This window comes from Chiloscyllium punctatum, chromosome 3, assembly GCF_047496795.1.
Source record: "Chiloscyllium punctatum isolate Juve2018m chromosome 3, sChiPun1.3, whole genome shotgun sequence".
In the NCBI taxonomy this organism is placed as follows: domain Eukaryota; kingdom Metazoa; phylum Chordata; class Chondrichthyes; order Orectolobiformes; family Hemiscylliidae; genus Chiloscyllium; species Chiloscyllium punctatum.
Genome location: NC_092741.1, coordinates 4,119,771 through 4,137,497, shown reverse-complemented (window position 1 = coordinate 4,137,497; position 17,727 = coordinate 4,119,771). Strand labels below are relative to the sequence as shown.

Below are 17,727 nucleotides of genomic sequence, written 5' to 3'. Positions count from 1 at the left end.
ACACCTCCCCCTCACCTCTGTCTAAGGCCCCAAAGGAGCCTTCCACATCCATCAGAGTTTCACCTGCAAACCACACCTTTCATTTACTGCATCCATTGCTCTTGATGTAGTCTCCTCCACATTGGGGGAGGAGAGCGCTTATTTGCAGAGCGCTTCAAAGAACATCTCCGGGACATCTGCACCAACCAACTCCACCGCCCTGTGGCCGAACACTTCAACCTCCCCCCCCCCCCACTCTGCAAATGACATGCAGGTTCTGGGCCTCCTCTATCGTCACTCCCTAACCACCTGAGGCCTGGAGGAAGAGTGCCTCATCTTCCTCCTTGTGACCCTCCAACCACACAGCATCAATGTGGATTTCACCAGTTTCCTCATTTCCCCCTCCCCCTTATCCAAGATCCAAACCTCCAATCGGCACCGGCCCCATGACCTGTCCTACCTGTGTATCTTCCTTCCCATCTATCCACTCCGCCCTCCTCTCCAACCTATCACCATTACCCCCACTTTCACCTACCTATCGCACTCTCAGCTACCTTCCCCCCAGCCGCACCCCCTCCCATTTATCTCGCCACCCCCTCGGCCCACAAGCCTCATTCCTGATGAAGGGGTCTTACTCGAAACGTTGATCCTCTTGCTCCTCGGATGCTGCCTGACCTGGTGTTATAACAATTCTAGGTGCGATTTTTCCCCAGTGTGGAATGGGGGTCAATTCTGGCATCTTTATTGATCCTCCAGCTGACTCAGTACAGATTAAGTAATCAAACCCAAGGGCCTTCTGTTCTCCATCACTCAGTTACGCATTGATTACTAGGATTGGAATCGGGAAAAGTGTGGCCAAATATTCCATTGACAGGTGATGAAACAGAGAAGGGCAAGTCCATTACATAGCATATGTGGCACAGAAACTTATCATTCGCCAAACCAGTCCCATCTTTCCTCATCTAAATCTACCTTTATAACTCTCCAGTTGCAACTCCCTTATGCAGTAATCTGGTTTTCCCTTAAATACATCCACATTATTGACCTCAACCACTCCCTGTGGGAGTGAATTCCACATTGGCAACACAAGTGGATAAGGTGACCAAGAAGGCATATGATGTGGAGTTGCCAATGTTGGACTGGGGTGGACAAAGTTAAAAAACTTTTACCAGGTTTTAACAAAGTTAAAAAATTACACAACCCCCGATTATGGTCCAACAGGTTTATCTGGAAGCCGTAGCTTTCGGAGCACTGCTCCTTCATCAGGTAGTTCGTGGGGCAGGATCATAGGACCATAAATTCTGTATCCTATGATCCTGCCCCACTAGCCACCTGATGATGGAGCAGCACTCCAAAAGCTTATACTTCCAAATAAATCTGTTGCACTATAACCTGGAGTTGTGTGATTTTTAACTAAAGAAGGCATATGACGTGCTTGCCTCCTTTGGTCGGGGTATAGAATGTAAAAATTGACAAGTCATGTTGCAGCTGTATAGAATTGTAGTTAGGCCACATTTGGAATATTGTTTACAGTTCTGCTCACCACTTTGGAGAGGTGACAGAGACAGTTAGCAGGATATTGCCTGGTTTGGAGGGTATTGGCTGTCAGGAGAGATTGAGTCAAAATGTGTGGCGCTGGAAAAGCACAGTAGGTCAGGCAGCATCCAAAGAGCAGGAGAGGCAATGTTTCGGGCATAAGACATTCTTATATCTGAAACGTCAACTCTCCTGATCCTCGGATGCTGTCTGACCTGCTGTGCTTTTCCAGTAACACACTTTTCGACTCTGATTCTCCAGCACCTGCAGTCCTCAGTTTCTATCAGGAGAGACTGGACAAACTTAGAGTCATAGAGATGTACAGGAAGGAAACAGACCCTCCACACCGACCAGATATCCCAACCCAATCCAGTCCCACCTGCCAGCACCCAGCCCATATCCCTCCAAACCCTTCCTATTCATATACCCATCCAAAAGCCTTTTAAATGTTGCAGTTGTACCAGCCTCCACCACTTCCTCTGGCAGCTCATTCCATACACGTACCACCCTCTGTGTGAAAAAGTTGCTCCTTAGGTCCCTTTTATATCTTTTCCCACTGACCCTAAACCTATGCCCTCTAGTTCTGGATTCCCCCACCCCAGGGAAAAGACTTTGTCTATTTACCCTTTCCATGCCCCTCATAATTTTGTAAACCTCTATAAGGTCACCCCTCAGCCTCCGACGCTCCAGGGAAAACAGCCCCAGCCTGTTCAGCCTCTCCCCATAGCTCAAATCCTCCAACCCTGGCAACATCTTTGTAAATCCCTTCTGAATCCTTTCAAGTTTCACAACATCTTTCCGATAGGAAGGAGACCAAAATTGCACGCAATAATCCAACATGTTCCTAACCAATGTCCTGTACAGCTGCAACATGACCTCCCAACTCCTGTACTCAATATTCTGACCAATAAAAGAAAGCATACCAAACGCCTTCTTCACTATCCTATCTACCTGCGACTCCACTTTCAAGGAGCTATGAACCTGCACTCCAAGGTCTCTTTGTTCTGCAACACTCCCGAGGACCTTACCATTAAGTGTATAAGGCCTGCTAAGATTTGCTTTCCCAAAATGCAGCACCTCGCATTTATCTAAATTAAACTCCATCTGCCACTTCTCCGCCCATTGGCCCATCTGGTCCAGATCCTGTTGTAATCTTCCTGAAGAAGGGCTTATGCCCGAAACGTCAATTCTCCTGTTCCTTGGATGCTGCCTGACCTGCTGTGCTTTTCCAGCAACACATTTTCAGCTCTGATCTCCAGCATCTGCAGTCCTCACTTTCTCCTCGAAGATTTTAACCCTCTTCACTGTCCACTACACCTCCAATTTTGGTATCATCTGCAAACTTACTAAGTGTACCACTTATGCTCACACCCAAATCATTTATGTTTTCACTTGAATGTCAGACACTGAGGGGCAATCTGATGGAGGTTTACAGAATTATGAGAGGCATGGATAGAATAGATAGTCAGAGTCTTTTTCATAGGGTAAAAATGTTAATTACTAGGGGACATAGGCTTAAGGTAAAAGGGGGAAGGTTTAAAGGAGATGTGAGGAGCAAGATTTCTTTTTACTCAGGGGGTGGTAAGTGGCTGGAATATGCCACCAGAGAAGGAGGTGGAGGCAGATACAATAGCAATGCATAAGAGGCACCTTGACAGATACATAATTAGGCAGGGAATAGAGGGTTATGGACGGCGTAGAAGAAAAAGGTTTTTAGTTGAGAAAAGGCATTATGTGACAGCGAAGGACTATTCCTGTGCTGTACTGTTCCTTGCATTCTCGACCCTCTCCTGGAAAAGACATTTCTGAATTCATAGATCTTTGAAGGTTGCCACTCAGGTGGATAGAGTTTGTAAGAAGGCCTATGGAGTATTATCGTTCATTAGCAGAGGGATTGAATTCAAGAGTCGTGAGGTGATGTTGCAGCTGTACAGGACTTTGGTTAGGCCACATTTGGAGTACTGTGTGCAGTTCTGGTCGCCTCACTTTAGGAAAGATGTGGAAGCTTTGGAGAGGGTGCAGAGAAGATTTACCAGGATGTTGCCTGGAATGGAGAGTAGGTCGTACAAGGATAGGTTGAGAGTTCTCGGCCTTTTCTCGTTGGAACGGCGAAGGATGAGGGGTGACTTGATAGAGGTTTATAAGATGATCAGCGGAATAGATAGAGTAGACAGTCAGAAACTTTTTCCCCGGGTACAACAGAGTGTTACAAGGGGACATAAATTTAAGGTGAAGGGTGGAAGGTATAGGGGAGATGTCAGGGGTGGGTTCTTTACCCAGAGAGTGGTGGGGGCATGGAATGCGCTGCCCGAGGGAGTGGTAGAGTCAGATTCATTGGCGACCTTTAAGCGGCATTTGGATAGGTACATGGATGGGTGCTTAATCTAGGATAGAAGTTCGGCACAACATCGTGGGCCGAAGGGCCTGTTCTGTGCTGTATTGTTCTATGTTCTATGTTCTATGTTCTATGGTTTGAATTCTTGGGGACAATGTCATATTGACATTTGGCAGATAAAATCAAGAAACCCCCTCCCCCACAACTGATTTGGATAAGTAAGTTAAGAGTAATAGAGTTACCAGTGAAAGAGCAGGACCTATTAGAGACCAAAGAGACAAATGTGCTTGAGGCCAGTGGACATGCGTGACATCTTCAATTAATACTTTTCATCTTTATTCATAGAGGAGAAAGACATTGTAGCTGGGGATTTACTTGGGATAGTGAAGTTCTGAACACATCAAGATTAATAAGGAGGTATAAGATGTTTTAGCAGACATAAATGTGCATAAATTCCCAGGGCTGATATAGAAGGCAAGGGAGGAGATTTGGCTGAGATATTTAATAACAAAAACAGAAATTACAGGAAAATCTCAGCAGCTCTGGCAGCATCTGTGGAGAGATATCAGAGTTAATGTTCAAAGTCACCTGCGTTTCACTGAATCCAGTCTACTGCATTCCCCGCTCACAATGTGGTCTCCTCTACATTGGGGGAATGTAGACTTGGTGACCACTTCACAGAACATCCAAGTTCTGTCTGCCAAAAGGACCCTGAGCTTCCAGTTGCCTGCCACTTTAACACCCCTCCCCCTGCTTCCTGGTCAATATATGTGTCTCTGCTTGCTGCAGTGTTCCACCGAAGCTCAGCACATGCTGGAAGAACTGCACTTCATTTTCTGCTTAGGACTATAGCCTTTTGCACTCAATATCAAGTCCAACAATGTTAGGGTTTGAGGCACCTTCTCCCATGTCCTTAACCCAACCCACCACACATCAGGCCTTATTATCATATGGTCTGCTATTACACACAACATTGGTAGGCATTAATAGTCCCAATTAGATATTTATTCTCCCAGGCTGACCGTTATCCAACCCTTTGTCCGTCCAACTGCTCATCTCTCTCATTAGGAACTATCATTTAGTCCTTACCACCACCCCCACCCCCACTCCCTCCCAGCCCATCCCTTCCCCCAAGCCTATCTTCTGCTTATAATCTGACATTTTCCTAGCTACCATCAGTTCTGAAGAAGGGTCACTGGACCTAAAACATTAACTCAGATTTCTCTCCATAGATGCTGCCAGACTTGTTGAGCTTTTCCAGCAATTTCTGTTTCTGATTTCCAGTATGTGCTGTTCTTTCGGTTTTTATTTACAGATATTTAATATTTCACTGGCTCCAGGTATAAGTGCCAGATGACTGGGGATAGCTGATGTGGTTATTTTATTCAAGAAAGGCAGCAGGCATGGGTCAGATAATTACAATCCAGTTAGTCACCAGATTATAAAAAGGATTCACGTTAGTGATAGGGAATTATTAGAAAAAAATTCTGAAGGACAGGATAATCAATACTTGGAAAGACAGGAATTGATCAGGGATAGGCAGCATGAATTTGTTATAGGGTAATCCTATCTGACTAATTTAACCATTTTTTTTCAAAGGTGACAAAATACATTGACTGGGTAACACAGTCCATGTGATTTACATGGACTTCAGTAAGGCCTTTGATAAGGACCTACATGGGAGGATGGTCCAAAAGGTAAGAGCCCATGGGACCATGGCAAGTCAGCAAACTGGATCCAAAATTGGCTTACAAATAGGAAACAACAGGTAATAGTGGAGGATTGCTTTTGTGATTGGAACCTGTGACCAGCAGTGTACCACAGGAATCAGTGCTGGGTCCTGTGTGGTTTGTCATGAATGTTAATGTAGAAGGTATAATTAGTAAGTTTGTGGATGACACAAAAGATGTGGCTGTTATTGATATTAAGAAGGATGGTCTCAGGCTACAGTCTGATGTTAATCAGCCAGTAAATTCAACAGAAAAATGGCAGGTGGAATTTAATCCCAATAAGTGCAAGTGATGCATTTTTGGAGGTCTAATAAGAGAAGAACATACACAATGAATGGTAGGTCCCTATGGAATACTGAAGAATAAAGGGACTTTGGTATGCAAGTCCATAGATCCCTGAAGGAGTCAGGATAGGTAGACAGGATGGTGAAGAAGGTGTGCAGGATGCTCGCCTTCATTAGTCTTTGTAGAATATGGAGCAAGGAAGTCTTGTTACAACATTATAAAACATTGATTAGGCCACAGGTGGAATACTGTGCGCAGTTCTGGTTGTCACACTATCGGAAGGATGTAATTGCAGAGGAGATTCACCAGGATGTTGTCTGGGATGAAAGGTCTCAGTTATAGAAGAGACTGGATAGGTTGGAGTTGTTTTCCTTGAAACAAAGGAGGTTGAGGAGGATCTGATTGAGCTCTACAAAATTACAAGAAGCACAGACAAGAGTAGACCATGAGAATTTCTTCCCCATGGCAGATATGTCTAAAACCAGAGGGGATAAATTTAAGGTGAGGAGCAGAGGAAATCTGAGAACAAAATCTTTTCATGCAGAATGTGGTAGAAATATGGAATGTGCTATCTGAGAGGTGGTGGAGGCAAGTATTCCTGTTACATTTAAGATGATCTAGATGAGTACTTAAAATATATTGGCATAATAGGCTATGGACCAGCTGTTGATAAGTGGGATTAGTATAGTTTGATGTTTGTTGTCAGCAGAGACATATTGGGCCAAAGGGCCTGTTTCAATGCCTGCTAGTTCTGCTCTTCCCCACAAGAGGGTATGTTCTCAACATGTCACTTTGACACTTTTAAAGAGCACCATTAGTCACTCCTCAGATTTGGCTCCAGTCCTTTCTGAGTGTGAAAACCCACCCATTTCTGATACCATCCTCATCAACCTTCTCTATCCTTCTCCCGTCACTGAATCCTTTTTATAATCTGGTGACCACAAGTGCACACTGGACCAATACCGATCCAAACTAGAGATCCAGACAGACAACCGGCAACTATGGTAAAGACTGAATGACATCACATGAAAAGATTTTATTCTCAGATTTCCTCTGCTCCTCACCTTAAATTTATCCCCTCTGGTTTTAGCCATATCTGCCATGGGGACGGCACAGTGGCGCAGTGGTTAGCACTGCTGCCTCACAGCACCAGAGATCTGGGTTCAATTCCCACCTCAGGCAACTGACTGTGTGGAGTTTGCACATTCGCCCCATGTCTGCGTGCATTTCCTCCGGGTGTTCCAGTTTCCTCCCACAGACCAAAAATGTGCAGGTTAGGTGAATTGGCCATGCTAAATTGCCCATAGTGTTAGGTGCAAGGGTAAACGTAGGGGTATGGGTCTGGGTCGGTGCGCTTCGGCGGTTCGGTGTGGACTTGTTAGTCCTAAGGACCTGATCCACACTGTAAGTAATCTAATCTAATCTAAAAAGAGACAGTGAAAGATAGCAGACAATGACACATCCCCATGCTTGCTTTGAGCAGAACATCAGCAGAGGGGTAACACCTATTCAAGTCCTGACAAACCTATCCCAACAGTCACTGCATTAGAGGTCAGATCAGTTTTCCTTCGTGTGAATCCAAGGAAAGCAATGGGACCAGATCAACTAGCAGAGGTCTTCTCGGCCATCTTCAACCTCTCCCTGCAGCAGGCCACTGTCCCTGCCTTTTCAAGAGGGACAACATCATCCCTGTGCCTAAGAAGGCTCATGCAGCATGTCTCAATAACTACTGCCCAGTGGCCCTAACCTCAGTGGTCATGAAGTACTTTGAAAGGCTGGTCATGGCATTAATCAACTCCAGCCTCCCCACTATTCTTGACCTACTCCAATTTGCCTGTCGGACCAACAGATCTACATCAGATGCCATATCACTTGCCTTTCACTCCTCCCTAGAACATCTTGACACAAAGGACAGCGAGGTAAGAATCCTACTCATTGACTACAGTTCAGCCTTCAACTCTACTATCCCCTCGAGACTGATTACTAAACTTAGTGATCTCGGACTAAGCCCCACTCTCTGCAACTGGATCCTCAGTTTCCTGACCCACAGGCCACAATCAGTGTAGACTGGGGATAATATTTCATTCTCACTAACACTCCACACTGGAGTCCCTCAGGGCTGCATACTCAGCCCCCAACTGTACTCGCTGTATACTCATGACTGCGTCACCAAATACCAGACTAATGCCATTTACAAGTTTGCTGATGACATCACCATAGTCAGTCAAATAACAGATGGAGACGAAACAGACTACAGACAGGAGGTGGAAGACCTGGGAAAATGGTGCACTGAGAATAACCTAGCTCTCAATGCTAGCAAAACCAAGGACCTCATTATTGACTTTCGGCGGGATGTTACCCATGCCCCCCCTACACATTAACAGCACAGAGATGGAACGAGTGGAGAATGCCAAGATCCTGGGAGTGGTCATCCACAACAAGTTTTCTTGGACTCTTCATGTGGATGCACTGATTACAAAGGCCCAAAAATGTCTCTTCCTCCTCAGGCAGCTGACAAAATTTGGCATGGTAGCGAATACCCTTTCAACTTTTATAGGTGCACCATTGAGAGCATTCTGTCTGAATGTGTCACTACCTGGTATGGCAACTGTACCATTCAAGATCGGAGACGGTTACAGAGAGTGATGAACTCGGCCCGGACAATCACAAAGGCCAACCTCCCATCTATAGAAACCATCTACCAGGCCCGCTATCCAAGAAAGGCCACCAGTATTCTCACAGATCCATCCCACCCCGGCACTGTTTTTCTACAACCTTCTACCATCGGGGAGAAGGTATAGAAGCCTGAACACACACACCAGCCAGTTTCAAAACAGTTTCTACCTTACTCTTGTTAGAATACTGAATAGATCCACAAACTCTTAACATTTGCCTGTACCTGAGTTTTTGTTTTTGCTGCTGTTTACCATTATTTACTTGTCTATGCTACTTAATAATAAATTCAATACAATTCAATTCAATTCAATTGTGGTCTAACCAAGGTTTGATACAACAGCTCCACTGTTCATTTATATTCTGTTCAAAATAAATCGCGCTGAGCTTCCCTTTTCTAATTTTTATGTAATTTTGCTTTAATGCTGTGAAAAACAGGGAATTGATGACCAGGAGGAAACTTGAAGATTATCTGGGCAAGAGTAACCTGCTGAAGTGCAGCGAACATGAATATTGACCTTCAGCTGATCAGCCTACAATACTTAGTGAGCAATGAGTCAAGTGGAAAATGATATGATGTGACGTAGCTACAATTAGAAACGGGATGGCTCAACGACCCGCATGAAAAGATAGTTGGGAGATTCAGTGCAAATGAAAAGGAAATTGGCTGACAAGTAGGCAATAATAGGCTTTTAGAAGGGCTAGATTATGTGAAGACAAGGTCAGAGACTCACATTGAGACCCAGTATTACTGTTAATTCATATTAAGGACTTGTTTTCAGAAAATTCATAAAATCATACAGAAAACAGGCCCTTCAGTTTATCCACTCTGCACACACAAAATCTTTATTCTCAATCTACATTCGTCCCACTTTCTAGCTTTCTTTTATTATTCACTTGTGGGATGTGGACGTCGCTGGCTATCCCAACATTTACTGGCTGTCCCTCATTGCCCTTGAGAAGATGGGGTTGAGCTGCTTTCTTCAACCACTGCAGGCGACCGGCTGTAGGTAGACCCACCATGCCATTAGGGAGGGAATTCTAGGATTTTGACCCAGCATCCGTGAAGGAATGGTAATATATTTCTAAGTCAGGATGATGAGCTGTTTGGAGGGGAACGTGCAGAGGGTGGTGTTCTTATGTATCTGCTGCCCTTGTCCTTTGAGATGGGAGTGGTTGTGGGTTTGGAAGGTGTTGTCTGAGGATCATTGATGAAATTCTGCAGTGTACCTTGCAGGTGGTACACACTGCTGCTACTGAGCTCAGTTGTGGAGCGAGTGGGAGGGCTTGTGAACTTGGTGCAAATGAAATGGGCTGCTTTGTCCTGGATGGTGTCAAACGTCTTGAGTGTTGTTGGAGCTGCACTCATCCAGGCAATTGGGCAGTATTCCATCACACTCCTGACTTGTATCTTATAGATAGTGGACAAGCTTCGAGGAGTCAAAAGGTGAGATACTCTCTGCAGTACTCCTAGCCTCTGACTTGCTCTTCAAATGCAGAACATAGAACATTACAGCACAGTACAGGCCCTTCGGCCCTCAATGTTGTGCTGATCTGTGAAACCAATCTGAAGCCCATCTAACCTACACTATTCCATTCTCGTCCATATACTTATCCAATGATGATTTAAACATCTTTAAAGTTGGCAAGTCTATTACTGTTGCAGGCAGGACGTTCCACACCCTTACTACTCTCTGAGTAAAGAAGCTCACTCTGACATCTGTCCTATATCTATCACCCCTCAATTTAAAGCTATGTCACCTCATGCTAGCCATCACCATCCGAGGAAAAAGGCTCCCACTGTCCAACCTATCTCTCCCTCTGATTATCTTATATGTCTCAATTAAGTCACCTCTCAATCTTCTTCTCTCTAACGAAAGCAGCGTCAAGTCCCTCAGCCTTTCCTTGTAAGACCTTTCCTCCATACCAGGCTACATCCTAGTTAATTTCCTCTGAACCTTTTCCAAAGCTCTTGTAGCCACTGTGTTTATGTGACTAGTCCAGTTGAGTTTCTGGACAATGATAACCCCTAAGCTGTTGATAGTGGGGTATTCAGTGATGATAACACCATTGAATGTCAAGGAGCAGTGATTAGATTGTTCCTTATTGGAGATGGTCACTGCCTGGCATTTCTGTGCCACAAATGTTACTTGCCACTTTTCAGCCCAAGCCTGGATATTGTCCATATCTTGTTGCATTTTAGCATGGACTACTTCATTGTCTGAGGAGTCATGAATGGTACTGAACATTATATAATCATCGGCAAACATCCCTACTTCAGACTTTATGATGGAGGGAAGTCAGTGATGAAACAGATGAAGATGGTCAGGCCTAGGACAGTACCCTGAGGAACTCATGGAGAGATGTCCTGCAGCTGAGATGACTGACATCCAACAACCACCACCACCTTCCTTTTTGTCAGTTAAGACTCCAACAAGCAGAGAGTTTGCCCCCCCGATGTCCATTGATTCCAATTTTTATTTAGGACTCCTTGATGCCACACTCAGAGTCATGGAGTCACAGAGCTGTACAGCACGGAAGCAGACTTTTCGGTCCGACTTTCCGTGCCGACCAAATATCCTAAATTAATCTAATCCCATTTGCCAGCAGGTGGCCCATATCCCTCAAAACCTTTCCTATTCATATACCAATCCAGATGCCCTTTAAATGTTGTAATATGATCAGCCTCCACCACTTCCTTTGGCAGCTCATTCCACACACGCACCATCCTCTACATGAAAAGATTGCCCCTTAGGTCCCTTTTAAATCCTTCCTGTCTCACCTTAAACCTATGCCCTCTAGTTTTGGACTCCCCTACTCTGGGGAAAAGACCTTGGCTATTCGCCCTATTCATGTCCCTCATGATTTTATAAACCTCTATCAGGTTATCCCTCAGCCCCACCTATTTAGCCTCTCCCTATAGCTCAAACCCTCCAACTCTGGCAACATCCTTGTAAATCTTTTCTGAACCCTTTCAAGTTTCACAACATTCTTCCTACAGCAGGGAGACCAGAATTGAACACAGAATTCCAAAAGTGGCCCAACCAATGAACTACACAGCCATAAAATGACCTCCCAACTCCTACACTCAATGCACTGACCAATAAAGGAAAGCATACCAAATGCCTTCTTCACTATCCAATCTACCTGTGACTCTACCTTCAAGGAACTATGAACCTGCACTCCAAGGTCTCTTTGTTCAGCAATACTCCTCAGGACCTTACCATTAAGGCTAAAGTCTTGCCCTGATTTGCCAGTCCAAAATGCAGCACCTTACATTTATCTAAATTAAATTCTACCTGCCACTCCTCAGCCCATCAATTCAAGGTCCCTTTGTACTTGAGGTAACTTCCTCATCAAATGTGGTCGAGAGGGCTGTTACTGTAATCTCACCTCTGGAATTCAGCTCTTTTGTCCATGTGTGAACCGAGACTGTAATGAAATCAGGAGTTGAGTGGCCAAGACAGAACCCAAACTGGGTGTCACTGAGCAGGTTATTGCTGAGCAGGTGCTGCTTAATAGCTCTGTTGATGACACCTTCTATCATTTTACTGATGATCATGGTTAGGCTGATGGCGCAGGAACTGGGCAGGATAGCAATGTCCTGATTTTTGTTCAGGACATAACTAGGCAATTTTCTATATTGTCAGGTAGATAGTGTTGTAACTGTACTGGAACAGCTTGGCCAGGGGAGCAGCAAGTTCTGGAGCACAGGTCGTTGGTACTATTGCCAAAATGTTGTCAAGCCCATAGCATTTACACATTATTGTCATGGACAGATACATCTGTAACCAGCAGATTGGTAAGGATGAGGTCAAGTATGTTGGTCACCACTGATGATGTCACCTAGCCAGGTAATGAAACGTCTGGATATCAAACCTACAGCTCAGTGAGCAAACCTACACCCTAAGCATAATGGAACTTGTGAACCTCAGCAAATCTGATTGACTGGGACAGCTAGCATTGCCAGGACTGAGGAATAGGCAAGAGTGGAATTGCAAGTATGGCCTGAGACAAAACAAAAGGCATAACATGACATCTGACCCCAGTAAGTTTGGGGTTTCAGTTTGGAGATATCAGAAAACCAAGGGCAGAGTTGAGGCCAAATCAGGAGCAATGCATCTGTGTTCGCACTTTGGGAAGTGATACAGAACAATATGTCCAACCACCCTGTGCACCTTTTCCACAAAGTTATTTTAAAAACAAATTTTTCACTCCTGCACAGCTTGTCCATACCAACCATTAGTTGGAAACTGGCTGAATTGGTCATTTAAAAAAGTAAAACAGTGGACTGCATCAGGGGATCGGATGAGGAGTGGGCAGAAAGGTTATGGTGCACCTTGACAACTTTTGCTCTCCCCCTCACAGCTAACACTTTCCTGTTTATTATCTTGCTCCACATATGGTCAATGAAATACTAAAAGTAAATTTTGTGTCTCTTCCATTTAAATTATATCAGATTCTTACCTGGATTTTCACAGCAATTACCACAGAGTTAAGATCCTTGTCAAGTTCTTTCAGTACGGTCAGCTTCTTTAATGTCAGGCTGCACAATCTAAAAATAACAACAGGAATAACTTTCAGATTATTCATTTGTAATATTCAGGTATTCCTAAAGTGTCTATTAATAATCACATTTTGTAACTGACAATGATAAAGGAATCACTGTCAAGTGTACATGGAAGACGCAAAGGGTGAGAATATCAAATGACACCTTGGTGAAGTTTCTCACACAGTATCACAGCACACTGTAATCAACATCACACATAGCATCACAATGCACCATAATGTATGGCCACTTCCCGAGTTGGAAAATTTATAAATTGTTTCAAGACACTGTCCTGGACACACAAACTCCCCAGCGTTCAAGCCCCTGCCACTAAGTGAGTCCCAGTCAATAGAGGGGAAGTTAAAATCACCCACACAATCACCCTATTGTGTTTACATTTTTTAGCCATCTGTCTACATATCTGTTCCTCTATCATCCACTGGCTGTTCCAAGGCCTGTAGTACAATCCCATCAGAGTAACTGCAACCTTCCTATTTCTGAGCTCTACCCATATGGGCTCAGAGGATAAGCCCTCCAAGCTGTCCTCCCTGTTGTACAACAATGCCAGTTGTGTCACTGGTCTGGCTGCTGCTGCTTTTTCCCTGAGAGCCATTCACACCAACACTATACAAAACGATATACGTGTTGGCGAGGGGAATGGCCACAGGGCACTCCACTGCCTGCACATGTTTACTTGTTTTCCTAGTGCTCACCCATCTCTTCTCTAGCTGTGTATCCCTTACTAGTGGTGTTGCTGAACATGCTATTCACAACATTCTCAGCCTCCTAGACACTCCGTAGTAAATCCATCCACAGCTCCAAGTGTCTTGTGTGGCAAATCAGGAGCTGTGATTGAACACACATCCTACGTACGGAGTCACCATGGACATTGGAAATGTTCCTGATTTCCCATAGCTTGCAAGAGGGGCATTCCAAGGGGCCAAGATCTCCTGCTATTGTGAACGTTATTGACCAAACCAACCTCTTAAACTACAGATAATAATCCAAAAACTGATCACACAACCTTACCCACTTGACCCAGGATTAGGCCACTCACTCCTGCTCTCTATTCCTAGCAGAATGAATCACTTTATCTTTCTCGTGATGTTACTCTCTCAGGCTGCAAACCTGGTTCCTGAGCAGCCAAGCCAACATCCCTGTATGAGTCAGCACGTCCCTGGATTCAGCTCCACACCAGCACTGTTCACCCCCAAGTGCGCTCTCCTTCATTCTGTTGCTGCTCAGATTGATCTTTATTACACATGTGAGCCACAATTAGGCCTAATTCACCCTAGTAAATTGGTTGCCAGTATAATTGCTTGCACATTCAGGGTTATCCAGCTAATAAAAACAAAATACTGTTGATGCTGGGAATCTGAAATTATGGAGAAAATCAACAGGTTTGGCAGCATGAGGAGAGAGAAACAGGGTTAATGTTCAAGTTTGATTTCACTATTTTTCAGAAATCTCAAAACACACTCTTTCTCTTTCTTTTGATGCTGCTAGCCCTACTGAGTTTCTCCAGCACTTTGTTTTTATTTCAGATTTCCAGGCTTTAAGTGATTAATTCACTGTCCGCCTCGAAGATGATCTGTCCTTCTGTCTCACAGGATTTCTGTTCTTAAGAGGAGTCAAATTGCTCTTAACACCTGCTCAGTTATCCAGCAATTTCTGTTTTTTTCCAGTAAATGTTGTAAATTGCTGAATTATATCTAATGTTAGAAACTGTGTTGTAGGTTTTGTAAGTGTGAGCTGATTGAGAATGGGAAGTACCTTGCTATTACAAATCTCTGAAAGGATATCTATTGATATGATCTGCCAATTTTAGAAATGTATGGCCTACAGACTTGGCTTCGCCCTGGCACTGAAATTCATAAACCATGTTACACAATTGTCTTTTTGGCTTAGCAACAGAATCCTGTCAGTGGTGGACAACACTCATGTTGCTACTGCATTGTAGCAGCGTAAAGCAGCTCGATTCGTCTGTTGCCCAAATAAGTGAGGCACATTTCCCTTTTAGGAGACAGACTGGGCATGTTTCAGGATCAAGAGTGACCACCTTAGGGCATTCTATCTTTGGGCACAATGAGATCATTTCTTGCTTATATACTGCAAACTCAGAAGGCCCTAGGCAGTCATTCTTACAAATATACAATCCAAAAACAAAAGTAGAAAGTCTGGTCCTCAGGCCTGTTCCGCCATTTATTCAACATTTGTTCTGCTGTGTGTGGAATTCCACATTCCTATTTACCCCTGCCTAACATGAATCCATCTCAAAACTTTCCTCACTCCCATAACTTCTGAGGCAGTGTTACAGAAGCACACAACTCTTTTAGAGAGAAAACAAAATTCGGTCCTCAAAAGGTGAAAAGATCTAATTTTAAAACAGTGCCCCTTCTTCCTGGATTGACTTCTTTTCTAATACTAGCAAGGTCAGTGGAATTCGTCACTAACAGGACTCTGCTGTCAAACAAAAGACACGTTCTCTGAGTCACATAAATGAGTAATGTAGAATATAAGTTTCAGTGCTGGTGTGATGCCAAGTATGTAGGCTAGACATCCCAATGGCCAGCAGCTGGATTAAACAGCATGGCTCTTTGGTTGTCCACAATGAATTAATTACTGACCAAAGGCCTAGATCAGAGTGATGCTGGAAAAGCACAGTCGGTCAGGCAGCATCCGAGGAGCAGGAAAATGGACGTTTTGGGCAAAAACCCTTCATCAGGAATGAAGGGCTTTTGCCTAATTACTGACCAAATCAAACTAGTCCAAGCTTCCAAAGCCCAGAACAGTTTCTAATATTAGATGCCACCTGTAATTGGACATATTTGCTGGACAGTGCTAAATGTGTGAGAAATTATGCTGACAAACAATTTTGCATTCCAGTGTGGTGCGCTGCATATACTGGAAGCTCCATCTTTAATACACAGAGCCCTCTACTTTGCTGATACATGCATGCATTGTACCTGTTTCAACTCAACAGAATAGGTGACAACTATTCACTGGCTTATTTCTCAGGACCGTGCCCTGACCAATTGAGTCAATCCACCAGGTAAAAGATTTGAACAAAGCCGAACAGTTACCTGTCAATCAATATTAATGGGGGCATTCTACATGGCAACACCTCTACCAATCAGATCACTTTCCATCTAATTAGCACACTTCTCAATTATAAATGTTTCTTTCTCTTGAATTTGTAATCTTGCAAAATGTCCTGATGAGTGCAAGACATCAGGCTTCAACAAATCGTTTTTCACATTCGGAACTGACAAATGACTACTTGTATCTTTTTATTTCAGCAGCAACATCACATCATGTCACACTGTCATTCTTCCAACAAGTGTAATGTGTATGTGCCCCAAACCATTTGGACTTCCCACAAGTAAGATTTCCTTTTTTGTCTGTTCAGACATGAACAAGATCTTCAAAAGGTTTATCAGGCAGTTGATTGGATAAATACTCCTGGCATTGAAATGAAAATTGCAACTCATTCCTGAGACGTCTGAGGATTGATGTACCATCAAGGATGCAAAACAATGCATTCATACATTTACCAAGAGCCTATTCCCTTCTAGATTAGCAACAACCATGGATTAAGTGAGATTGGTTTACATATTACTGAGAAACCAAGGGAAAGGCCTTGTGTAATGGTTCTAGATAAACAATCAGCACAATAGCCTTCTTCAGTATCATATTCATTTCCTGATTCTATAGTTAGTCACTAAGTTTGGAAAGAGAATCAGAGAAGATAAGGTGGACAGAGGGAAGAGGAGAACAAATGACTTTTGTGAAGATTTAATGAGCACTGGCAAAATCTGCACATTGACGTAACAATATCCAAGACGTTTAGAGATCCATCATCTGTTCTAAGAATAGTATTTAGCATCATGGGTTATGACCATTTTCATTGGAAAGAAAAATATCCGATGAAAAGCCTTTTTGCAATTTGTGAAACCATTTGGCAACACTTGGGAGGCTAAAAATGTGGCAAAAAAATTAAGGGTCACAGAAAATAACCGATAATTACTACAGCAAGGAAACTATTCCAAGCTACTATTTTGTGAGTATAAAATGTAAACAATTTCTGCTTTCTGAACTCTACAAACGTCCTAATATAAAAATTTCCCAAAGCTGCAATTACACAGTGGGCCTCATTAAGTAACTGCAATGAACTGCCCCTGTAGACCAAGCAGATAAAGAAAGCTCCAATTCCCAGCTGGATCTGGACAGACTTCTCATTGGCCTTCTGCCTAGAATTCTGTATAGTTACCATCAAAAAGCAGTTTAAGCTTGAATGATACGAGTTAAACTAAGTTCAACCAAGTTTTTTTATCCTTGTAAATTTTAGAAATGTGGAAAGTTTATGATATAAATGGAGGCCATTTGCCCCATCCGGTCTACGCACAAAAGTGAGTCTCACCTCATCGTTCTTTCCAGCTTATTGGCCATAATCTTCTCAGTTACAGTATCTCAAGTACAGGTATGATGAGGTTTTCTGCCAATTCAGGCACTGAGTTCCAGATTTCAAACACCATGTGGATGAACTACATTTGCCCAACTCCCATTGAATCCTTCTAGCAATTATTTAATAGAATCAGAGTCCAACAGCACGGAAACAGTCTGTTGCTGTGCTGTACAGC

At 43.6% G+C, this 17,727-nt stretch overlaps 1 protein-coding gene across 3 annotated transcripts in view; it reads right to left on the bottom strand.

Moving 5' to 3' along the window:
- Window positions 1–17,727, bottom strand: part of LOC140455247 (phosphofurin acidic cluster sorting protein 2-like) — a 580,263-nt gene that overhangs the window by 378,310 nt on the left and 184,226 nt on the right. For all 3 annotated transcript variants that reach the window (XR_011952804.1, XM_072549988.1, XM_072549975.1), the window contains exon 2: window positions 13,006–13,093. Coding sequence is in view for 2 of the 3 variants with exons in the window: in XM_072549988.1 (XP_072406089.1) it covers window positions 13,006–13,093 (88 nt within the window). In the remaining variant the exon portion in view is untranslated. The remainder of the gene's footprint in view (window positions 1–13,005; window positions 13,094–17,727) is intronic.